The sequence below is a fragment of the Leptosomus discolor genome, chromosome 2, assembly GCF_034619465.1.
Source record: "Leptosomus discolor isolate bLepDis1 chromosome 2, bLepDis1.hap2, whole genome shotgun sequence".
NCBI lineage: Eukaryota > Metazoa > Chordata > Aves > Leptosomiformes > Leptosomidae > Leptosomus > Leptosomus discolor.
In genome coordinates this window covers 23,274,995-23,299,811 of record NC_141392.1, presented here as the reverse complement: position 1 = coordinate 23,299,811, position 24,817 = coordinate 23,274,995, and the positions used below count along the sequence as shown (strand labels likewise).

At 42.8% G+C, this 24,817-nt stretch overlaps 1 protein-coding gene across 1 annotated transcript in view; it reads left to right on the top strand.

Annotated features, from left to right (window-relative positions):
* RIN2 (Ras and Rab interactor 2) overlaps positions 1 to 24,554 on the top strand; it is a 37,099-nt gene extending 12,545 nt beyond the window's left edge. The window contains exons 5-11 of the mRNA XM_009956381.2: positions 224 to 296; positions 2,703 to 2,794; positions 5,828 to 6,958; positions 15,786 to 16,091; positions 18,212 to 18,343; positions 20,451 to 20,614; positions 23,737 to 24,554. Coding sequence (XP_009954683.2) covers positions 224 to 296; positions 2,703 to 2,794; positions 5,828 to 6,958; positions 15,786 to 16,091; positions 18,212 to 18,343; positions 20,451 to 20,614; positions 23,737 to 24,054 — 2,216 coding nt within the window. The 3' untranslated portion in view covers positions 24,055 to 24,554. The remainder of the gene's footprint in view (positions 1 to 223; positions 297 to 2,702; positions 2,795 to 5,827; positions 6,959 to 15,785; positions 16,092 to 18,211; positions 18,344 to 20,450; positions 20,615 to 23,736) is intronic.
* The last annotated feature ends 263 nt before the right edge of the window (positions 24,555 to 24,817 follow it).

The following is a 24,817-nucleotide window of genomic DNA, read 5'->3' as shown; positions in this document are numbered from 1 at the left end:
AAGTTTAAACTAGATGTATCGGTACACTGGGCAAACAAGCTTCTGTACGTTCTTGAAGATGCCTTTAGCAGAGACATGTACTCCTCCACACAGTTGTTTCCTCTTAAGCAAACAGTAGCAAGTTTGAAGACGCAAACTTACTAATTTTATGCAAAAAATGTGTTAAGCTTTTCTAAGAAATGGTGGATAGATGTGTGATTCGCTCTTGTAATTTTCTTTGCAGCGTTTTCGTTGGAGGGGTCCGGAATAAGTTTTGCTGATTTATTCAGGCTCATTGCTTTCTACTGTATTAGCAGGTAAGATGGTGTTACGTTCTGAATCACATTTGCTACTGTCTTGAAGGAGAGAGAGTCTCAAGGACTTGGTTCAGCATGATATTTGTTGCCAGTCTACAAGTATTCCTGGGTAGTCTTAGAAGGTAATGGGAGAAATAAGAGGTGAGAACTGGAAGCAAATCTGTCCTATTTGGTACTGATTATTGGAAGGGTGGTGTTGCATTACCAACCCAGCTGTGAGATGTTGCCAAGTTGAACTTGACTTTAGCTGATATCTTTTAATGCTTTCTTAACAGCTCTAATTCATTTAATGAGTGCCATAAACTATCTTGCAATGTCTGTTTCTTGGAATTGCTAATAAAAAGTGGTTTTGGAGCAAAATGGCAAAATGTCAGATCACATTGTAGAATATGACAACTGAGACATGTGAATGTAAATTGTGAAAAACAAAAGTGGCCTCACCAGCTTTCTAGTTTATGGTTGCCCAACTTGTTTTCCAGGTAGCACGCAGAGAAAAAAAAGCTGGTGTTTTTTATCTTTCAAGTTGTTTTCAATTTGACTTCAGTTTACTGGTGAAAATTTCCAGGCTGGTGCTCCAGCCTTACATTTATCTACAGACAGGACACAGCCAAACTGCACATGTGCACATTTTCTGAAGGAAGTGGGGAGAGGCAGCTTTGATGGTCTTGGTCTTTTTACTGCAATGAGGTTGCCAATTACTGCTGTCAGTGGTGATTTCTGGTGTGGGAAATGCTCACTGGAGGTGTGCTTAGACTGCTGTGCTTACTGGTTTTGTTTGTGGTGGAGAAGCATGTAGGCCCCCCTTTGTGACAGGCCTCCATTTTGCCGAGCTTTACATGCATGTGATGAAAGAAGCATTTATACCACATAGGTAACTGGTCAGCACTCAGGTGAGAAATGAGCTGAAACTGCATTTAAAAGCAGTTTAATGATAAGAGATTCCTTATGTTGTCACCCTTTCAGTTCTGTGCACTAGCCAGGCTTTGGTCAATTCCCTCTAAGTGCCTACAGGGAGCATACAGCAAATTGAGATTTCTTCACATTAGTTTATCCCTTTTCTGTCACTGAACGCTCCAAGTTGCTTCGCATTTGATAAAAGTCATCCCGCAAACACACGGTAGCTTGTTGTCTTGCTCATGAGTCTTGTAACTAAGAGTGTCTCTCTGCAAAGTGTCTTTCGTTTTCTTCATGGTATTTCAGTCAGCCAAGTGTGAATTTAGGATCCTGATGCAGTCAGGCCTTGCAGTCAGGAAGCACATACAAAACTGTGTAACTGGGCTCTTTACCTGTTTATTATTCTGTTCCTTTTCTTGTTGCCCTTTGGGGAAGGGGAAGGAAGTGAAGAGAGTGGCGGTCACAACTGTAGACATGGTGTAAAAGCTTTCCTACTGCATATTCTTAAACACAACTTTAGCTGCAAACTTATCCACAGATACTAGTAATAAATAGAGCTTTAACTGCAAACCTGTCCAGAGATAAATGTCCAGTAAATAAAGCTCACTCTTTGTGGGTATGCTTTTGGAAGTAGATACTTACTTCCCCATTCAGTGGAGGAACATCCTGAGTGTTCCTGTTGGCCTAATGTTTCTTAAGCGGCAGCATCTACCCAACATCCTTGTCCTCATCAGGCAGCAGTCTAGGATTGTTGGGGGTGCAAGAAGAAAAATGTATAGATTTCTTAGGGAAAGTAGATAGGTAGCTATCATGAGGAAGAGAGAGTGCCATTTGGTACATCACAGCAAAACCAGAAGGATTTCTTAAAACCAGAGGGAATTTCTTCCAATAGTCAGTTTGTGTGAGGAGTCAAGGGTTATCTGTCTTTGTATTGAGTCCATGATGATGTTCTAGACTCTAGATTATCTATGGAATGATGTTGGAAATGTCTTCTAAAATGACTTCTTAAATGAAGTGTGTTTTCAGCCTAGCACAGAGTATCACCAAAACGTTGAGCTCAGAAATTTTTAGGGTAGCTCCCCAAGTACTCATTTAAGTTTTTATTGAAAACTGGAATTCAACTTTGAGAGCAATCAACAGTGTATTCAGCAAATAAGAAGCTTCATTGAAGGGTTAAGGGCAGATAACACTTTTACGGCTCACTGGTATGCTTGTAAAAGACCAGGTGTAAAAGCTTCTGCTGTAATGGGAGAAAATATTGGATGGCTCTGTGGAAATGAGCCTAAAGGAAGTTCTGGGGACTTGGCTGTCATTTGCACTTGACACCATTTTCTGATGTAAAGGAGCTGTGGGGTTGGTAATCTTTTTGCTATGTGTTTAAGGCTCCTGCTACTTGCCACAGCTCAAGAAGAAAAGAATTGGAGGTCAGCTGCTGCCAGTGTTGAAAACAAATGCTTTTCAAACTATGGAGGATGTTGTGAAAACCGTAATTATTTTTCTCTTTGACAACAGGGATGTCCTTCCGTTCACCCTGAAGTTGCCTCTTGCTATTGCTGCAGCAAAGACAGAAGCTGAGCTTGAAGAGATTGCTCAGCTTGGACTGAGTAAGTAGTTTTCTTCATAAAGTCATTCCCCATATCATTGCTGGAAGCTTGAAGAAATAGTCTGTATCAGAAGGTAGTTCGTGTCTGTCAGCGATGATACAAATTTCATCTAGAAAAGCAGTTTCCCTTATTGGGAAGGCCAAACCTTGTACTTGCCAAATGCTGACCTTGGTGCTCTTCCTTCCTTCTGTGCCTTCTGTGATATTTTTGTTAGTGTGGCTTCCTTCCGTCTCTCCCCTCTCTGGGCAGCCCTTGGGCAAAGCAAGTCTTAGAATCTGCAGAAAGAGGTTTAATGTAGCTTCTCCTCCAAGGGCTAATGTTGACTGCGGGCTCACATAGCAGACATGAGCTTGATAATTTGCTGGAGTTGCCAGGAGAGTGTAGGAACTGAGGTTCACTGTTAATAAAAATTCTGTTCAGATTGACATCATCTTAGAATGGTGATTTTTGAGATCAGTGGCTTGATCTAGTAGTATATTAATAAAACGAGGAGTGTATACATAAGATCTGTGGAATGTACCCATGTGCACTGGGTTAGTGACATTTTTAAAATAACAAAAGAAAATGCAAGAACGTGTCCTTGTATCACTTGACTGCTACAACCACATGCAGGCTCATTGTAAAATGTACCTTTAGCTAGCAGGAGATGCAAAGCCTGGCGGGATTTGAAACATGGGCTCCACCCAGATGAATCGTTGAGCAACTCCTGCAAAGTGCTGAATGGCCTCATTTCCTTTTGCAGGAAGGGAGGGCTGTCAGCAATCTTTGTCCCAATAGATTTTTGAATCATCTTTGATTTAGAAACAGATCGTCGCTAAATCAGAGTGTTAGCATGAGGCTCTCTAGAACTATTTGGTGGGACTTTGCAGCAAAGGCATACACAGGGAAGTATTGAGCTGCTTGGCATTTTGTTTTGCTGCAGTAGCAATGCAATTAAGGGATTTGTTTTAGGAGACAAATGACTTCTGCAATGCTTATCTGCAAGTTTAGGTAATTAGATGAAAGTATGGATTTTCATGGAAATAGAGGTGAATGTGGAACGGTTGATTAGGTGAATGTACAGTAAAGAAAAATCTGATTGGGATACAGCGTAGTGAAGACAGTCTCCCAGTGACATGTGGAAGCCTTAAAATAACATTAGGTGAGTTTCTCCATGGGAGATAACGGTGGTGTTGAGCAGGCTCTCCAGATTAAGTACACTGTCTTTGTTCTCAGTACCTGAGAGCACCGTGGCCTACTTCCTGCAGTTAGTCCTGCTTTTGAACAGTGTGTCTACATTCTGTGTGTTGTTTGTTTATGCTAACACATTTGAAGGCTGAGGAGCAGACTGATGGATCAGTGTGTAGCTGTGTGGTTGGTGTATTTGGGATCAATTACCTACTGTATACCAGATTAGGATCAGTTTCTGTAAGCAAAAACAAGACAACAAAGTTGAAATTTTGATAGAGTTCTAGGTGCCCAGGTGCGAAAGAGCACATCAGGAAGTCAGCCCTTCAATGCTGTGAACCCCAAGAGATGCCTAAAAACTCCCAAGGACCCTTCCTGTTAAGCGGGAGCTTTTGTTGATCAACACACAGGTACAAAACACCCTGGTCAAACGCGGAGGGTTGTAGCTACTGTCAGGGCTCTGTGCACAAGGCAGGTCAACGGCATGTAGCCGAGAAAGCCCATCAGCAAGAACTGGTGGTAAAGGTTTCAAGGATGTTGCCGACCTGTAAGGTTTCACGTGCTGAATGTAAGATTTCCTGTCCCAGTCTCTCTTGTTTCACCTGCAGCGGTGTTTACATCATGCATGTTTGCAACAGCCCACGTGCCAGGGCCAGTCTGCTGAGGGATCTGCAGGCAGGATGTGAAGTCATGGAGCTGGAGAAAAACAGCAGCATTGCATGACTGTGTAGAGAAAAATGTCTGTGCCTACATATGTTCTCTGGCAGTGGCCTTTTGCCATGGGCCATTTCCTGTCTTCTGCCCCAGAGGCAAGACACAGCTGTTGGGCATGGACCCTGTTGTGGAGTACTTGGTGTTCATGGAATTGGGCCCAGGTGTCATTGCTCAGCAGCCTAAATGGGGCATCTTGACACTACAGGAAAAGGGGCATGTCAAGATTGGCAGATTTTAGCAAAATCTCCCTCCTCTGGTATTCTTCCCTTATTTCAGTCCACTTGCTGTCCTCAAGAGTTTGTCTCGTTTCAGTCTTCATACTTTCAGGACCTGGTGGGCTTTACCATTGACTCAGTTTCACAAACATGCTGACGCTTTCCTGGGACAAGTGCGGAGGCTGCAGCTGAAACTTGCTAGTTTAGCACAGGTTTTCCACACTGCTGGTGTGGCACTGCACATTCGGTCTATTTATGTGCTGCTGAGTGTCTAAAACCTCAGGCAAACTGTGTCACCATTGCAAAGGCAGGGCTGCAGGCCAGCGCTCATAAAAAGGCATGAGCATTTGGTCTGCGTAGATAAAGATTATGTGTCCATCCACCACAGCAAAATGTGAGCTATCTCTTCATGTGTAGTTTCATTTGTTCACTATCAAAAGAAACCAGACCAAAATTTTTGTTGAGTTGCTCTAAGTGGCCATGAGCTGGTGTAGATCAGCTTAATTGTTGTCTGTAATGGAGTGAGCTTATTAATACCACCTGAGAATCTAAGTTTGTTTCTCCTGAGATGCTAGTGAGTAGTTTAGGATCATTTCAGTCTCAAGTTGGTAAGAATTACTGTTACAGTCTCCATTCCTTTCTTTGATTCTCAGTTTATTTTTAAGCTTATCTCAGTGGGCTGATTTGAAGTTATGCATTGGTCATGATATTTATAAATGAGTAAGAGCAGCCCCAGGAGCATAGCATGCAGTTATGTCTGGTGGTGCTTTAGGAGGTTCCCTTGGAATGCTTGTTTGTGTGTGTTTTTTTTTTTTTTTCTCCTTGAGTTAATAAAAGCTTGTCTTATTTCTTGAAACTGGTGATGTTGAGCTGAATGTTCTGAAAGCCATCTGCATGCTGTTTTGCATTCTTATGTTAACGGAATGATGATTTTCAGACTTTTGGAGCTCCCCGGCTAACAGCAACCCCCTGGATCCCTCACCTCCCCGCAGGCCTGTGCCTTTGGACGGTGCTTGTAAAGACTCGCGCCAGCTCTGCCTTATAAATGGAGTGCATTCTATACGAACCAGAACGCCTTCAGAGCTGGAGTGCAGCCAGACCAACGGAGCGCTGTGTTTCATTAATCCCCTCTTCTTAAAAGTGCACAGCCAGGATGTCAGTGGAAGTCTGAAAAGGCAGAGCCCGAGAACTCAAGACGTGAATGGCACAGCGAGGCCTCGCTCCCCCCCGCCCCGGCCACCACCTCCTTCTATTAATAGCATCCTCACGAGTCCACAGCTTTCCAGGACTATAAAGCAGGCGAGCATGCCAGAAACAGTCAACCATAAGAAAGAGAGAGGCTTGGATTTGCTGCAGAATAAACCAACCCCTATTCCGCCTCCTCGGCTGAAGAAGCAGGCTGTTTGCTCAGAGGTGGAAGGCAGCTCAAAGACCACAGCGGTGGCTCGACCTGGCTGCAGCTCTGTACGTGTGCCTGAAGCTGCTGGCGTTCCAGGTGAAACCCTGCCTGAGCCGGCTCCAGCAGCTGCCAAAAAGACGGTAGCTCCCAGCTCTGAGTCACACATACCGTGGAATGGAGGCAGGCAGAGACTGAGCGACATGAGCATTTCCACCTCCTCGTCTGACTCGCTGGACTTCGATCGGAGCATGCCGCTGTTTGGCTATGAGGGGGACACTAACAGCAGCCTGGAGGATTTTGAGGGGGAAAGCGACCAAGAGAGCATGGCACCCCCTTTGAAGCCCAAGAAGAAAAGAAACAGTTCATTTGTGCTCCCCAAGATTGTGAAATCTCAGCTACGAAAAGTCAGTGGAGTTTTCAGTTCCTTCATGACTCCTGAAAAGAGGATGATTAAGAAAATTGCAGAGATGTCCCAGGACAAACGCACTTATTTTGGATGCCTAGTGCAGGACTATGTCAGCTTTCTTCAGGAAAACAAGGAGTGCCATGTTTCGAGCACTGATATGCTGCAAACAATTCGGCAGTTCATGACCCAAGTCAAGAATTATTTGTCCCAAAGCTCCGAACTTGATCCCCCAATTGAATCGCTGATTCCTGAGGACCAAATAGGTAAGAAACACTGTCCTGTGTTCTGGGGAAAAGTGAAAATGTGTAATCTGTGTTTGCAGTGATAGTCATCTTCAGTGCCAGTTTGGAAAGGTGGGGTTGACTTCGCTAGCAGATTTCGAGCTATTGAGTGTCTGAGTCCTAAAACAAAACAACCCCACACACCCGCTGCCCCCAGTCACGCTAGCAACTCTGAAGATCTGTGCTACAAAGTTGTTCATAAAAAGTTATCCTTAAATAGCTGCGATGTGGACTTTTTACCTATGATTATTACTACTTTTTTTTAGCTGCTGTGCTATTAACGATACATAATCCTTTATTTGCTGGCACATGTGTATTTTTGCCTGAATTGGGCTGAAATAGTTCTCAATGCTTGGACCAAAACTGTGCCAGTTTTAACCATATGGGTTGTAGCTCTAAAACTAAAATTTATTTGAAACCCATGACAGTTAAGAGCGTTTTGTATCAGTTAAGAGCAGTTAAGAGACATTCCATAGCAACTTACTTTAGAAATAAATCTGTCTTCCAAACATTCTCATTCACTCCTAGCAAAGCTGCACAGTCCCTTGCACTAAAGCTAAATAAAAAGATAGATAAGAGTTTTAAAAAACAAATGTTTTAGGGGCTGCTAATTTCAGATTTTCTGTACCTCTCTGTTACAAGTACATGTTTATAAATGGTTGCAGATGACCTGTATGTATGAATGTATGTTTTAACAGGGACACACTTGTGTATCCACAAAAGTGAAATAATTGTTGCTGCATAAATTCTCAGTGCCCCTCTATCTTGCCCAAGTCTGAGCAGTATTTGTAAAAGAGCCTAAAAGCCACATTTAGGAGGTAAACATCCCTCGGGGCAGAATACTTTCCTTGTGAGCTCACTTCAGTCCTAATTTGCTTGTTTTTCTCCTGTATCCCAGTGTCCCAACAGTTGGCCCAGTGCAAAATTGGCAGATAGTTCTTTCTCTGGGACCAGAGGGTGATTTGGATGTTGACGTTTCTGTCTGTCCTTGACTGAGAGGAAATACTCTTATGTAACCTCAACTTCATTTATGCAGTCAAGCAAAAGTAACAACTGTTAAAGCAAATACAACACTACAAAGACTGTCCTCGAAATCGAGACTCTTTCAAAGATGTGTAATGTTCTCACTAGAATAATAAAGAATATTATGTGGGTGTTCTGTGGAAGAAAAAAAAAGGCAAATTGAGCAGTGGCGCAGGCGCATTTTTGCCTGAATTTCTGCAGAGTACTGGATATTTGACAAAGAAATACAGATCTAGTTGGCTTGTAACTTTGTGAAAGCTTGGTTCGACTTGTACTTTTTATTGTAAGGGTGTAGTTAAATTGGACTGCAGGTCTCCAAAAACTGGCAAAATGCTGTCTGCTTTTAAATGTTTCAGTAGTTTGGAGTGGCATAAGCTATGAAAAGTAGTAACTAAACTACACTGGTTTTCTTCAGCGACAAAGTCTGGCTTTGATCGTGTGATTAAATGCAATTACTTTATAAAGCAGGGTAGTTTAACAAAGGAAGAACTTGCTTTTGAATCATCTACTGCCTATGGCTCGAGCCTGCAAATGACCACAGTGGAGCAGGAGCATCAGATGTTGCTGACCTAAGCAGATAACTATGTGACAGCAAGATTTAGTCATCCCTATAGAGAGCTTTTTATGATGTAGCCCTGTCTATTATCTGCAGTTTTGCCTGACTCTTTCAGTACAGAATTGCAGCCCAAATTTTAGCTTTATGAGTAGTCGTTTATCCTCTCTTGTCAGTTTTTCTTCCATGGCGCAGGTTTTTCCTCTTGATGTGCCAGCCTAGGGCTGGATGTGTGCTGCTAGGAGAATGCTCCTCCTCTCCCTTCATCACGTACTGTCCCATGGTGGTGGCAAGTCAGTGTCGGAGCTCAGAGGCTCTGGTCAGGTCTGGTGACTGTCGAGTCAGAGCGGGCCACAGCGGAAGCCTGTAGCAGAAAATGTTCAGGCCTCTCCACTCCCCGGTATAGTCCTGCCTCTGTGGAAAGCAGCTGGAGCTAGTCCTTGCCTCCCTTTCCCAGCCAGCAGAAATGCTGCTGCTGCTGGTTACCTGCTCCAGGCACCAGACTTCACCTTATCCCACTGTTGTCTCCTGAGTTTCACTATGTGCTGAAGCAGGACCCCCCTGCCCCAGGCTTAGTGAAGCCCTTGGAGTTTGGGAGTTTCTTCCGTGTCTGTGTAATGATCTTTGTGATCATGTAGCTTTTCTTGTAGAACTGCATCATGGACTTCCCAGACTCTTGCAAGCAAAAGACTTCTGTAGGAGATCTCTGAGTTTCACAAATGAGCATATCAAATTTTTTAACATCCATCAGCCTTTCCAATTGTTCTGACAGGTGCCTCCTAATCTTAGCACTGTAGGCTGTTAACCCTTTCTGAAACAATGGGATTCCCAGTGTTGGGACAGAATCAAGCCTAAGGCACATGGCTTCTTAATGTTTTAAGGATGAAAGCAAAGTATTTTTTTATAAGTTGTCCACACCTGAATATGTATCCACAGACTGGTCAGAGGTGACCTGATAGTTCAAAGCTGCTTGAATAGCAAGTGCTTGGGAGTTTTTGTTTGTGTTTCTTCTTTTCCTAGCTGTGAACAGAAAGGAGTCAAGTTGATGGTCACTGCTTTGCCAGGTGATCACCAGGTGGGATCTAGCACCTGAACAGCTTCAGTCTCAATGCCCTAATCTGAGCTTAGCGCAAGAAATGACTGGTTTAAATAATTTGGGAATAAATATTAACTGATCCTGTGGGAAGGTGTCTAAACAATGCTGCCTGTTACTTGTTTTGGTATTTCTAATCTGTAATGGGTTGTTAAATGTTGAATGTTAAAAGAGGCTTGGAGAGAACTGTTGGCCCCTAACTGGCAGACATGCCTTGTCACAGGGACTTGGGTCTGTATGGAGGAGTCTCAAGCAGACGGAGCTGGAGGCTGTATGGAGGAGTGTAGTCCATTCCCCATGGGAGCTGGCGTGCCAGCTGCTCTGAGGGAGGCTTCTCTGAGCAGTGCTTCTGCCTTTGTATTCCTTTTACTGAGAGGCAATATTGTACTTTTGTACTTACGAGGTTTTATGTTGGCTTTATGCCTGTTTCCCACTTAGAAAGAAAACTTGAAAACTGGTCTCCAAAGGATTCGTGATGCCCTTCTCCCACCCCCACCATGATATCACATGTGGATTCCATATGTGAACTCTCTGCTTTAGCATCTGAATTTTTAATGAAAATACTAAATAGACTAAAGCCCAGGGCTGACCCCCGTGGTACCTCTTTTGAAAGGTCTTGTTTGACAGCCAGCCATTGATAACTGGGCTTTAGTGCAGTATTTTATGCATCTGTTCATGAACCCACTGTGTGGTAATTACAGCAAGACACTTCCCTTGTTTGCTTAATAGGAAAGTTGTGTGGAATAGGGTTATGTGTCTTAAAAAGGTTAAGATAGTCAACTCCCTGCTCCTCTCTTCTTCACTGATCCAGCTATCCTTTTAAAGGAATTAGATCAGCGTGCCACTATTTCTTCTTGAAAAACTCATGTTGGCTGGTTTTTAGCACTGTGTTACTTTCTAGGTGCTTGTACATTTGTTTTGGTGTGCCATCCACCTACTGGCGTTCATCCCCTAGTATCTTTTTATGTTGAGTTGAGGGACCAATGTGTCCCCCAGCACTGCTCCTTTTGCTACAGGAGCGGAGGGGGATAGGGCAAGTGAGAAGCAGTGGTAAGAGTACTGAGCAGAGGCAGAGGATTTGGTTCTTCCTTTCCCAGTCATCCCTTTGATTTGCTTTGTGACTTACTCCCTGCTCCTTTATTACTAGTTCTTTAAGAGAACACATGTGTTTACCACACAGCCACAGTGTGAGTTTTAATTAACCCACAGCTGATTAAAGCAAAACAAACTTAGCACAGATAGTTCTGTGATTCATTGGCATGCTTCATGTAGATAGAAAGAGGAGAGGTTTACCCTAGAGGCTTTTCTTCCCTAGTTGCTCAACTTTGGTCACAGCTGCCTATCCATCACCCACCTCAGGCTTACCTCTGTTTTCATGATTGTGCAGATTATCAGGGAATGCGGGTTGTGTGAGGTCTAACCTTCAAGTCCGGCTCCTTTGGAGGCGATGCCGTTGTCCGCACCATGGACTAGGCATGTGTCACTGTAGATGTCCACCAAGAACTGGACACTTGGCCATCCTGACATGAGCTGTCTTAAAATAGATCTGTATCAGTCATGCCAGTCTATGAACATGCAAGATACTAGGAAAACCCAAAGCAAAGTAAACGCAGTGTAGTCAGGTGTCCTGTACACACACTGTGGTGTTCCAAACCAGCCTTCTGCTTTCAGCCTCCCAGGCGATGTTGCTTGTGTGGGACAGCGCCTTTTTGTGGGGGTTGCCAGGCTCACTCCATCTCTTACGGAGCCCTGCTCTTTACTGATGAATGGTTTGGCCGTCATAGATTATAAACAGGGCTTGTGTGTAAATCCAGGGACTGGACTGTGGCAGGTAATGTCAGAGGAGCAACAACAGTTAGTGACAAGCCTGGAAAAGGTGGGAGCGCGCCTGCTATTTCAGGCAGTGAGGGTTGTAAAGACGCTGTGTAAGGACACTGTCGATGACTAATATGTTGTCTTCTCTAGATGCAGACTTGTGCGATTTGCAGCAAAACAAAATAGCATGTCAGCACAGGATACAGATGTGTTTCCACAAGTCACAATGAAACTAGCTGGCTGGCCTTTACAATTCATTTATCAAAGCATTTCCAGTTCCCATTTTGAGGCTAGAGGCTAATTATAAGTATCACTTCAGGAATGCTACATGGCACTCAGCTCAAATAAATTTAAAAAAGAAAAAAAAATCTGAAGAGTGTCTGTTTTGGTTTTGGAGTATTAAGCTTCCTAGGAGGATATTTGAAAACACTTTTTCAGCATATGCAAACGAACAGGAATTTTTATTGCTGATTTGGATCTGAAAAATCTACAGAGATGTTAACGCAAAGGGTCAGTCAGTTCACAACTTTGATGCTAATCTGCCCGGGAGACCCTCCTGTACTTTTTTGTGACCACTGGAAGTTAAACAGTGAAAGCTGCTGCTGACTGGGAATTGTTTTGTGGGATCATACCCAGAAACACCTTTCTCTGAAAGGGGCCAGTAACAGCAGTTCAGAAGAAAGAGTTAACAGTTGGAGGGTCTGATGCCAAACATGCTTATAGGTGTCTTGTGACACTGAATATTGGTCTAAGACCCAGATCACAAGAAATGTTGTCCTTCCAGGTATTAATAATAATATAAATATTTATATAGGTTTTACGTTAATTGGGATACATATTGGTGGTGTTATTGACAGTTTTTAAAAAAAAAGTCCAGTTCTTACTCATCTTGCTATGTTGTCAGCCTCATCAGCTTGCTAGAATTTGTGAGTTTTTAATTTGAGGGCATGGTTCTTATGTCTGTCCCAAGGATTCATAAGGGAGAAGAAAAGGTTGTGTATTGTTTTGAGTTTGTTTGGTTTCATGGTTTTTTTGGTTGTGGGATTTTTTGTTGTGTTTTTTTTAAAGCAGCAGCAGCCTTGGACACATTGTCATATCTTAGTCACTTCCTTGTTTGCTGGCTAGTTCTGTGCAAATATGCTGCATTAAAATGACAGTTTCTCTCTGTCTACCCTTACCAAGCCAAGACAGTGAGTATCTTTTTGGAATCACAGCTATATGTCATTTATTTCATTTGTCTCCTATTATCTATATTGTAGTTACATTAGAATGCATTGCTAAACACTCCATCCTACTTTATTTACCTGATCACATTACCGGCACAGAAACCATTAGGAACAGCCTTCAGCAATAAGTACTTGGACCCTGTGCAGAGCTTTGAGCACAGCCACATGAGTTATCTGCTCTCTTCTGCTGTGCTGCTTCAAATCGATTTAAGTTCCTGGAGAAATTGTGGAATGTGATCAAGTAAATTTCAAAGCAATTTCCAGGTACTGCTTTTGGAGCCTGTGAGGAATTGCAGATATGAACGAACACCTCCTCACCATCTTGCACAGCTGTAAACATCTGTGTGATTCATCTGGACGGGAAGCTGTGGGAGTGGCACTAACTTACTGAGGGTTGAGGGCAGAAGACTTAAGGCTTCCACTTCTCACCTACAGATAACAAGCCTAGCTCCAAACCACGAGTGGGGCTCTGTGGAGGAATTTTCCCTCCTGGCAGCACCCAGTTCCTGTAGCCTCTGGGGAGGGCCTGTTTCTGCAGCTCCCTGCATAGTGATACTGCAGGCAGCAGCTGAACCACCTCCAGCCTGGAGCCTGTACCGGATCAGTCACTGAGGTGTACTGAATTTTCCAGTCTCCCTTCCTAGGCTAGGTGCTCCCTCATTGTCAGATCAACAGTTCTGAGGATCTGCACAGAATTCTTCAGTTTTTTAAGCCTCCTGTGAATAAATGTGGTGGTGACTCTGCTTTGAGATGAAGGATGGCTGATCCTAACTATTCATGTGCAGAACTTCCAGTGGAAGCCTGTGGGAGTTAAAATTTCATGGGGATAGAGAGTTCTCTCACTTAACGTAATTTTTGGCAGCACAGACTGCTTTAATTTTGACTTAAATGAGACCAGGCAGTTGGAATGCAAATTGCAGAGGTGTTCCACTTACAAGCAAAGCAGTGGGTGTTTTTGCTATTTAAAAAACTGAACAGGCAGTAGAAATAAAGCAAGCTGAATTGTCAAAAAAAAAAAACCCCACAAATCACATTATCAGTGAAGCTAGCAAGAAACTATAGGTACCCTCTAGAAATTTAGCTAGCTAACATACCCATCAGTGAGATTTGTGCATTTTTCTTGGTGGAAAACTATTTCTGCCCCATGAGCCCTGAGGATGGCTTTGATGGCAGGGAGAGGCAGTTTCTGTCACTGCACAGAAGGGTGATGCCTCTGCTTTCCTGGCTGGGTTTGCTAGTGCTGTCGGTTGTGTGGCTCTACCAAGTACAATAGATAACAGATCAGTCATTTGAACTGTTGCCACTTGTTATGTATACTTGGTGTCTCTGGTCCGGTGGGAAGTTGGATCCACCCTTTGTGCTGTGTGACAGGCCATCGAGAACACGTGTCAGACTGGTTATGCATTTACTGGTGGCTGTAGGGAAATCTAGAAAATCAGAGGGCAAATGCTGCTCCTCATATTTATTCTTCCTCCCTTCCAGTAGCTTGTGCAGTCTCTGTTGTGAGAGAGCGCCCAGATGTGTTTAAAACATCTGGGAATGAAGCAGACATGGCTTTGTCACCTCTGTCAGGGTCTCAGGAGGACAAAATAGCAAGAGAAGCTACAGAAGCCTCAGCAGAATTGGGACAGGGGAAATGGGAGCTCCCAATACAGTGAGACACTTGGGGATTGCATGCCAGACAAACACAGAATAAACACTATGTATGAAGCAAAGGTATCATAAAAGGAGTGTGTGAAGGGCATGTTTTTATGGGAAGGAGAGGTATGAAGACCCAAAAGGAAAAATAGCTGAACACAAGGATAAAATAAATGAAAGCATAAAGCAAAGGCAAGAAAACAGAAGTAGGTAATGCTTGTTTGGAGGGTGTGTGTATGTGTCTATCCCAAGCCTTAGAAATAGTCTGCAATTAAAAAAAAAAAGGGGGGGGGGAGGCGTGGACAGAAAGAGACTGGTGTAAGAAAAACACATAAGAACAGGCAATGAACCTGGAAGGGGCATGAGGTTTAATGAAACTTTAATGAGTTGCCACTAGTAGCAGGAACATCTTCTGCTAGTTCGTATAAATGTGTGATCTAGCAGTGACACAGTCTCTCTCCTCTTTCTGCTCAGTCGCTGTGCTCCCCTGGTATATCTGCCTGCTATAGGCTCTGGTCCTGCCCCCACAGTCAGGGTGTTGGTGCAGTGGCCCGGCTGAAGGGTCCCCAGTTTCTTTTGTGCTTGTGGGAGTTCACTATGGTACAAATAATTGATGCAACCTAATTATTAATGTAAGCTGTGTTGCCATAGGGATGCTGAGTGGGAGAGGAAATTAGCGTATAAAGTACAGGTTTGCAGAGAAAATGTTTAGCAAGGAGCTTTCTCTGTTGATGTGGTCCATACTTTGAAAACAGGGAATGACTGTCAGAGAAAAACTTGAGTAGAACAGGAATAAAAAAAACCCAAGTTAGTGATTACTGTGCCACGTGCACACTGTTGCCAAACAAAGAACTTCAAACTTGATGACAAGGCTGTATATAAGCTTGCATGATGAAATCCGAAGCTGGACAAACACAGCTTGCTTTTCATTTGTAGTTTAAAACCCATAATCTGTCCAACTTCATAAAGATCTTGACAAAGTTGAGCCAAGTTTTAGGAGGCCTTGGTTGAGTTACAGTTTCTGATGGAAACTATGTAAAAAAGGATGGGCTTTCATGCCAAAGCAGACAAAAGTTATGGTTTTGACTGTGTTTAAGTTTGGGAGTTAAAGTCTAAGCTCAAATTAAAATAAAACTCAGAGGCTTCTGGCCGAGAGAAGAAAAAGTTAACTGCAGCCACATCTTGCTGCTTTTTTTTGCCTTTTCTCTTTTTGTGACAGTTTGTAGTCTTTGTAGGGTGGTTTTTTTTGTATTTACCACACCTCCATAAATCAAAATGGAATACAGATTCTGCTCTGCCTTTTGTTGTCTTGTTAACAAACATCTGGAAACTCAGCTTGTATAATAAACAGGCCTTAGCAAGTAGGTTTTGCTCTGCAGTGTCCCTTTTGGGAACGGTTATATTAGTGCTGGCTCTGCTCTAGAGGAGGAAGTCAGCTGGACTTGTGTTTTCCTGTTGCAGATGTTGTCCTGGAGAAGGCCATGCATAAGTGCATTCTGAAGCCGTTGAAGGGCCACATTGAAGCGATGTTGAAAGAGTTTCGTACCGCTGATGGTTCTTGGAAACAGCTAAAGGAAAACCTGCAGCTGGTGCGGCAGAGGAATCCTCAGGAACTGGGTGTGTTTGTTCCAACACCAGACTTTGTGGACGTTGAAAAGATTAAAGTCAAGTTCATGACCATGCAGAAAATGTATTCACCTGAAAAGAAAGTCATGCTGCTACTGAGAGTTTGCAAATTGATTTACACTGTTATGGAGAATAACTCAGGTACGGTGCTTCTCGTGGCTCAAGTTCACCAATATTCCAAACTTCGGGTTGTCCTTTGGTGGAAGAAATCAGACCACTTGGTTCTGCAGATCTATTTGCTTCTTCTAGAGCGTCTCCTTGTGCTTTTGGGAGGGATTCTTACTCTCTGCCTCTTTCCTGGTACCTCTAATGCATCTGGCAGCACATCTTACAAATTCAGTGTGAAGCAGAGGGGTGAAGCTGCTTAAAAAAAAAACCAAACAAACAAAAAAAAAAAAAAAAAAAAACAAACCAGAACAGCTTTGCTCAACTGTAGGCTTTTGAAGTTGGCTGTCAGGCTATCCTGTGAGCCTTGAATTTGACACTGGTTCTAAAGGAGTATTTTTATGGAGATTGTAACAGAGGTAACACCCTGTATTTAGCTATAGAAATTCAATAGCATGTGTGCAGTATGACAACTACAAGGGCTCTGTGTTGATGGGTGGAGGAAAGCAGCCTCTTGTCCAGTATTTTTGGTTTGCTGTGCCTCTGAATGGTCTCAGTTGGACACTTTCTGTTGTGTTTTTGGAATAGAAATAACATCTATTTCTACGCTGTAGCAAGAGTTCAAAAGTGACCTTGAGACCTAGATAATGAAATGGAACTGCAGACCTGTTAAGACCTGCTGAGTAGTCAGTGACACAATTAAAACGCTGTGCTGGATGGCATGAATTCATGGCTCCAACTCTGCCTGACGTCTTACCACACACTGCTGTGGTAGGTCACGAGCTAAGGTGAAGCAATGCTGGTGGTAGTGAGAGATTTTTTTTTTTCTCCCCCTAAGCAAGTATAAGCTGCTGCAGGTGGCTGGCAGTTCTCTTTCTAAGTGAGCATTGAATGTGCAGCTGGGACTGGTGCTGATCAAGATGCCTACTTTCTTTTGAGATTTGAGATGAATGGTGAGAGCTTGTGACTGTTAAAGACCCCCAGGTACTTTTGAAAGATTTAGGTCCAAGCTCCTGCCCAGCTTACTATTTCTGCATTTAAAAATGGATATGGGAATCTTGGCCTGAAGTGCTGTAAACTCGTTTCTCCATGCTGTGTTATCACATTGAGTAAGGTATTTCTGGCATGCAGAAGAAAAATATTGAGAGGCTGCTGCTGGTTAACTGTTGCACTGAAGGGCTTGGGCTAAGATGTGGCAAATACTCCTTGGGTTGTCCTGTTTTGTTATGTGAGTTTTGTAAAACATGGCATTGAACCAGCGGCTGTTTGAGTATCTGCTTTGTCATGTACTCTCATCCAGATAATAGTGTAATACCTGGATGGTATGCTGTAGCTGGTGTAACTTTAGATACAAGCCCTTCAGTCATGTGGAGTTTCACCAAAGTTCTAAGTTGGCTCCTGCCCTTCATGCTTTTAAGTGACCATCACACCAGTTCTGCAATGAATGCAGTTTGTCCACCCCCAGAGATCTGGCCACATAGTATTTACTAAACAGTGTAAATGCAATAGAAGTGCTAGGAGCACGGATGGACCTTGGTGCAGCATAGTGTCTGTGTGTTAGCTGTGTGCTGCTGTTGCTGATGATGCTTCACCAGCTAGGTGGGAATGATATGAGGCTTCCCTCACTGGTGTCTTTAACTGTGCTCTGTCAAGGAAATGAGCTGAGTTTTTATGTCAAATCTAATAGGCTTTTATATCCAGGCGTCTCTGCTGCAATTCAGACTCAAACTGGTATTTGTGGCTGGATCCATCCAGAAAGTGGATGTTGTCCCTGCATGTATAAAGAAAATGCCTATTCATCATCTCTTGGCCAGTGATAGAAGTGCAGGTGGAGGTCAGGCCAGGCTGGCACAGCAGCCTTTTGTGAGTTCACCAGTTGAACTGATGCCAAGGTGAACGCAGTCATTCCCTTGCATGCCTCAAGGTGTGCGTCATCAGATCTGTGCTTGTTAGAAGTACAGGATGAAGCTGGTGCTGGTCTCCTGTCCAGCAAGTGTCAGATGACATTCTCTATGCTGCACGTAGGTAAAGGAGGCTCTAGAGTACTACAAATGTGCTAGTTAGTGAAGGCAGCAAACTAATGCTCTCCTTTCAAACACTGAAACTGGTAAAAGGGTGTGGTTTGTCTGTAACTGTCTGTGTTCCCTTCAACCCAGGGAGGCTGTACGGAGCTGATGACTTCTTGCCTGTGTTGACGTATGTACTAGCCCAGTGTGATATGCTGGAGCTGGATACTGAAATTGAATACATGATGGAATTGCTGGATCCGTCGTTGCTGCATGGAGAAGGTAATCTATTTCTTTTTATTAGAATTGAGTGAATGATTAGGGAAGAGGACTTCTTCCTCATGGGACAGTTGCTGTTAACCTTGTTTGAGTAGAAATCCTTTCAAGTGGAGTCCTAAAGTCAGCTGTGTCAGTAGTGTAACAATCTCATAATTATTTCCACCTTAAAAGAAGAAAAAGCTGGTTAGCTTGCAGTGTACAGGCCTGAGTGACCCGGAAATCTACTGAGGTATATACTGCCTTATGAGGGAATAGGTTGGTTTGAGCCAAGAAGGGGGAAGGCATTGTGACTTGGCAAGCAAACACATAGGCTGTGCAGGCGCCAACTGTGTTTATCCTTCTGTGCCTGAAAATATCCTGAGAGTATTCGTAGGGCTGCAGCACTCCGTTAAATTCTGACACAAGTAATGGGACTTGGGTTAGGTCCTTTGTAAAAACTTCTGGGGGAATTCTCTGCCCCTCTTGGGGAAGTGCTTTTGAGAATATTGCCCTGCTTTAATGAGCTTCATTTCTTCCCAGTATTTGCTTCTCACAAAGTATTTTTGAGCACTAGGAATATGTTTTCTAAGGCACTCTCAGACGATGGCAGAAGTCCGCTAGAGGCAAGGAAATCTCCCTGCTTTCTGTTTCTATGGTGGTGTTTTTAATGAAGAGCCCTTGATAGGCCCCAGAATCTAGTAGTTTATAAGGAAGTTTAAAGGCTCTTGTGACCAAGCTCAGCTGTGAGTTTAAGTGTGTGTCTGTTTCCCTTTCCTGCTATATCTTGGCTTGTTGCAATTGCTGTATTGTCTTGCATGCTGGTATGCATGAGAACTGTGGCAAGATTCCTCCAATTTGGTGCTAGTCTGTTCCCTGCTTTGTGTACAGAGCATCCTGTAGTGCGTTTTTCAGGAATCTTAGCGCAGAAAATACTTGAGCTGTGAAACTGGAGATCATTAACATGCTTGAAAGGCAGAAACATTTACTGGACCATTAAGTCGTGTTCTTAATGCAGCAAAAGAAGTCCATCCATTGGCTGGCCCTTATTTGGCATGAGCTGAACTATACTGTACAGGAAAAATTGTTCAGTGCTTTGGGGTAGTGCAGTTCAAATGTAAAGTATTGTCCAATTTGTCTCATGGGTCTTGCATGTGTGTTACATATTAAACTTGTTGCAAAGCTAAAGGCCAAGAGGGTGCTGTCAGTAATACAGAAAATACTACTGTGAGTATAGAACGTGTCTCGGAACGACTCCATGAATAGATTGCACTGCCTCTTAATTGGGCACTCCCACTCAAATAGTTTACTAAAAAAAAAAAGAGAGAGAGCAAGAGAACTAAACGACAGTGTGTCTCTTGTTTCTCCTGGTTGTTGAGGACTGTTACCTCCTGTTTGGACTCCTTTTTCCTTTGTGACCTGCAGCTTCTTTTGTACGTTGGGAACTCTGTCATGGCTTTTATTTTTCTTTACTCATGTAATAAAGGTGAAGTATGGCGGACTGTACACATCACCTCTTGAACTAGTTGGATGTTATGAGGAACACTAAAAAGGTGACAGACATAGTCTTCCTTTTACAAACAAGCACAAACTCCTTGGGGTGCTTCCAGGGTACAAATCACACATTTAGTCATTGCTTTATTGCCACTAAGGATGGTTGCTTTTAAGCTCCTGAGCAGTGGTAGATTGTCTTTTACTTTGTTTAAACAGCTATTTTTATTTCATTCGCACTTGAAGTGTGGGAAGAAAACAGATCAGTGTTTGAAAATTATGTAGAAGAAAACTCGTGTTCCAACTTGGTAAAAACACCCAGGAGTGAAGGAGTGGGACCAGTCATTTAAGTAACTGGCTGTAGCCCCAGTGTTAGTGGACAGAGTTAGTGTTGCACCATTTGATAATATGGAGCGCACGTGACTACTGCATGTCTCTTAGCAGCTCGAGACACACCATCAGTATTTTGCAGGCCAGTGGGTTGTTTATGTATAAATGTTTGGGCAATAGAGTACAGGGACTTTCATATACATATGTGTATGTATATATTAAAAAAATGTGTTTGTACTGCTGACTGACCAGTCAGAACTAGCGTGGTCTTTGTGGCAACTCTCGGAAGGTCTTCCCTTGCTGCCCTTCACAGGAGGCTATTACTTGACAAGCGCTTATGGAGCACTTTCACTGATCAAGAACTTCCAGGAAGAGCAAGCTGCCCGACTGCTGAGTTCAGAAACTAGAGATACTCTCCGGCAATGGCACAAGAGGAGGACAACCAACAGGACGATACCTTCAGTTGATGATTTTCAGGTAGAGCTTAGGGCTGAAGAAAAAAAAAACAGGGTTTTTTCTGTTGGAAATCCCATTTGAGAGGTATGATTCGTAACGGTTCCCTTGGGGCCACAAGGTAAGTAGAGTGAAGCAGTGCCAACAATATGGCTGGCAAATTTGCCTCTATTTTGAAGTCTTTGCACTTTATAATAGAGTTTGATTATAATGGTCTAAAGAAAACACTGAATAATGGAGCTTTCCCACATTCCCTTCTATTTATATTACACAGCGTGAGGACAAACTGAACCATATCTTAGATTCAGCTTCTTTGTGTGCTTTACTGTTAAAAAGAACAAATTCAGATTTCCAGTGGTATAAATCTGCACAACTCCCCAGTATCTAATGGTGGCATACAGGAGGTAATAGAGAGGAGAGGTGGGAGAAAAGCTTGCCTACAGTTTTAAAGTTTAAGTTATAGGAGTTCTATACTATGGATGTCTTCATGTTTGTTTGTGTTTTTTCTCTCCCCTCCCTTTCTTGCTGCCCTTTCAGAGTAGGGCAGTAGCTTCAACTGAAGAATAACGCAACAGATGGGATTACTTCATCTTTTAAAACCAGGCCTGCATGCCTTTCATATAGTATGCTGTTGATTGCCTGTTCAGATGCATCAGTTTGTGGACTGAAGCGAGGAGGATGTTGGAATCCAGAAGAAAGGATTTACTCCTTTGTGTTCAGTTGTTTAGTTTGTACCACAGCACGAAGTTGCCAGAGAGGCCATCGACAACCATCAATTAGATACGATGTAATTAAGAGCTTGAGAAATGAAGGTGTGGGGTCATCAGGAGATAATGAAAACTTTCAGCTGAGGCTCCTTCTGCTTTATCAGTGTCTGTGCAAACGACTACAGCACAACACAGAACAGGAATGAGTTGGGAAATAGAAGCAGTCTTCCACAATTTGCCTCTCTTAGGAAAGGGAGAACTGACTAACAGAAATGCCAAACTATGGCCAGTGCACAAGGCTAGTCCATCTTACTGGGATCCATTTTATATTCTGCTTACCTGTAGTTAGGTGTCAGATTCAAGTAGCTTGAGTCTTTGCTCTTCCTAGCAAAATGCTACTCATGTCATAGGAAAATTCATCACCTCATATTTCTGCTGGATGACTAAATGACAGAAGATGCTTTCAGCAGGATCTTGTATTGTTTCACCTTCTCTTCCTCAGCAAATGAACTTCAGCCAAGCTAATCGTACAGCTGGATGCCATGCTGGATGCAGGAAGATGCAGGGGGGTGGGGGAAGAGCTGGCACCAAGTGTGTCCATTGCTGCTCCTGTTGCCTCTTTCAAAAGAGAACCTCAAATCAGTAAGATCACACCACTTCTAGGCTGTGCTTGACATAAATTCAAGCATTTTGCTGCTGCCTACTCAGCATGAGTTTTCCATCTCCTTTCTCCACATCTGCAGTCCTGAAATGAAGCGCTTTCCCTACAACCAACGTGTATGCAACTTTAGCTCAACAGCTTTCCCACATTGAACCAGGATGTGATAACTGCATTTCTGTGAGGCAGTCTTACAGCCTTACCAGCTTTTGGGCCCTAGAGGGCCTTCATCTTCCCTCCTTCAAAAGGATGGAAAAGCAGAAAGTACCATACTTTGAGGAGGAAATACAGCTTTGATACGGCATAAATAATTTTGATACCTAGTATATGAGTTACAGCATTTGTACAGACTTCAGCCTCTCCTTGAAGCAATTCTATCCACCTAAAAGCACATGCATTTAAAACCAAGTCTTCTCTGTGTGTTAACTACAGTAGAAATTAAAACTGTAGCGTGTTTTGCTTTATCTAGGGCTGGGTTTTTTACTTTCTTTGTGCTGGGTAACAAAAAAGTATTAGTTCTATTCAGTCAGGTTCAGTCTCAATGGTTTAAATGCTGTTGCAGAGCTTCAGTGTGTCAGCCTGCAAGCTATTAAAAATACTTTAATAAAGACAAGAGTGCTCTTTGGAATTTAAGTCATATGAACATTCTTCTCAGTGTTAGCTTTCAACAGCTTGTTTTTATGAAATGTATGTTTTTACTGTTGTGATTTAGCATGCTTAATTTATTCAGCATACAAACATAGGTACCAGCTCAGTCCAGAGACAGGTCTTTCTCACTGTTGCTTTTTTCCACCTCCTTTAAGTTTACTGCTTTTTAGTCTTTAATTGCAGTTAATTTCCTTTTAAAAAAAGCACGTGACAGCAGGCTGCTTTGTTCATGTGTAAAAAAAGTTTTGTGGTTTTTTTTCCACACAGTTGTTGCTTTTTATTTTACTTTTTAAATGCTTTTTCCTTGTAGGAATTTCCTTGTAGGGCATATTTAGAGTTTACCTGTGCTTTCAGAGTTGTAGGCATGTGTCAGTTTCAACAGAGGAAAAAAGATCCAGCTTTTGCCTCAAGTTCATATGGGTTTACTCTAATGTTGCAGAGCCAATTTTCTTTCTGCATCCCTCTAAGCCCTACATAAAAAAAAAAAAAAATAAATGCTGTCACATGAAACCTGGTTACATCAGGTTCGGACACAAAATCACCACCCATTACTTAACATGATGAAAACACCCCACGTGAGGATGGCTTGTCTTCCGCATGCTGCAGCGTAAGAGTGCAAACAGTTAATCGTGCAGTAACTTGTGGATCAACACCCTTGTGTCCTGCTGGCAGAGGCTTCTTTTTTTTAATTCTGACTAACAGTGTGTGAAGCTTCTATTCTGTAGCATTGCCCCAGCACTGGCAGCATCGTCCCTCGGGCGTGCTGCCTCAGGCATTTATTTTGCTTCACAGCATTTTGTTTCCTAGTAAGGCTAAACACCATGTCCCATTAAAACCACTGGTGTTCTCCATGTGGCTTCAAGGTTCGATCTGTTCACTCTTAATTGCAGGGTTAGAATGTCAGCCAAGGAAAGGAGGATATCTGCTTATGAATTTATGCCCGCCACAGGCTTGCCACAGTTTTTACTGCCAACATGGCAATTCACGAGGTGGCCATAATGTACAGGAATCACTGGTGTGCGTTTCACAATTAGAACATCGAGAGGCTGGCTGTTTGTTGCTTGACTCTTCAGTTTTCAGAGGATGAGTTTTGGTTTTTTTGAGTTTCTGATGTCTCTTTTCTCATTCTACAGAACTACCTTCGTGTTGCATTCCAGGAAGTTAACAGTGGATGTACAGGAAAGACCTTACTAGTGAGACCGTATATCACTACCGAAGATGTATGTCAGCTTTGTGCTGAAAAGTTTAAAGTGGACAATCCAGCAGAATATAGCCTGTTTCTTTTCATTGACGATACCTGGCAGCAACTGACAGAGGATACCTACCCTCAGAAAATTAAGGCAGAGTTGCACAGCCGTCCGCAACCCCAGGTCTTTCATTTTGTCTACAAGCGCATTAACAGTGATCCATATGGTGCCATTTTTCAGAACAACGATGACTCAGCTTCTTAAAGCCAGCAACTCATCGTTTAATTTCTGTTCCTTGTTAACTGTCGAAAACCTCTTTGTTGGCTGCCTTCCTTAGGTGCTGAAACAGGTCTTAAACCATAGATGCCTAGTAAAAACACGTGCAGACACTTCTAGCATTGCTTACAAAAACCCGTGTAAACTGTGCATGTGGCCAGTTATGCGGAATATTCCACCAGCACGTTTGAGTTAAACAGCCCATGAGGCTGAATTTCTTGTACCACACACTCTTTTGAAGCATATTATACTGAGGCCCTCTGCAGGTCTTTTGCTGTAGTGTGCAGAAATCTATTTTCTTACACTCATCCTTCAGCCAAATGTCATTTTGATTTGAGTATGTGTACGCTAGACAAGTATTTCAGTAAACTGGCTGGTATGAGCTCAGTTTCACCAGCATGAGTTTGACAAGACTGTCCGATGCAGGGCATCAGTTAACTCATAATTACCTGGATGATTACATCCTTCCCTATTTTTTTTAATTACAGAAAACTGCCATGTTTTTTATATATATATATCATAGAAATTTTATAGCAGTTGCAGGTAAACTGTCAGGGTTGGTTTTTGAAATATTTTTTTAACTATAAAGTATTCTATAATTATGCATGTGATTTTAACATTTAATATACAAGAATAAATCTCTTGCTGGTTTTAGAGTATTGCGTTAAAAGTCTCTGTGGTTTCTCTTTTCCTGTTACAGGAGAGTTCTTATGAAACTTCTGTTATCTGTAAGAAGATTGTAACATTGGCA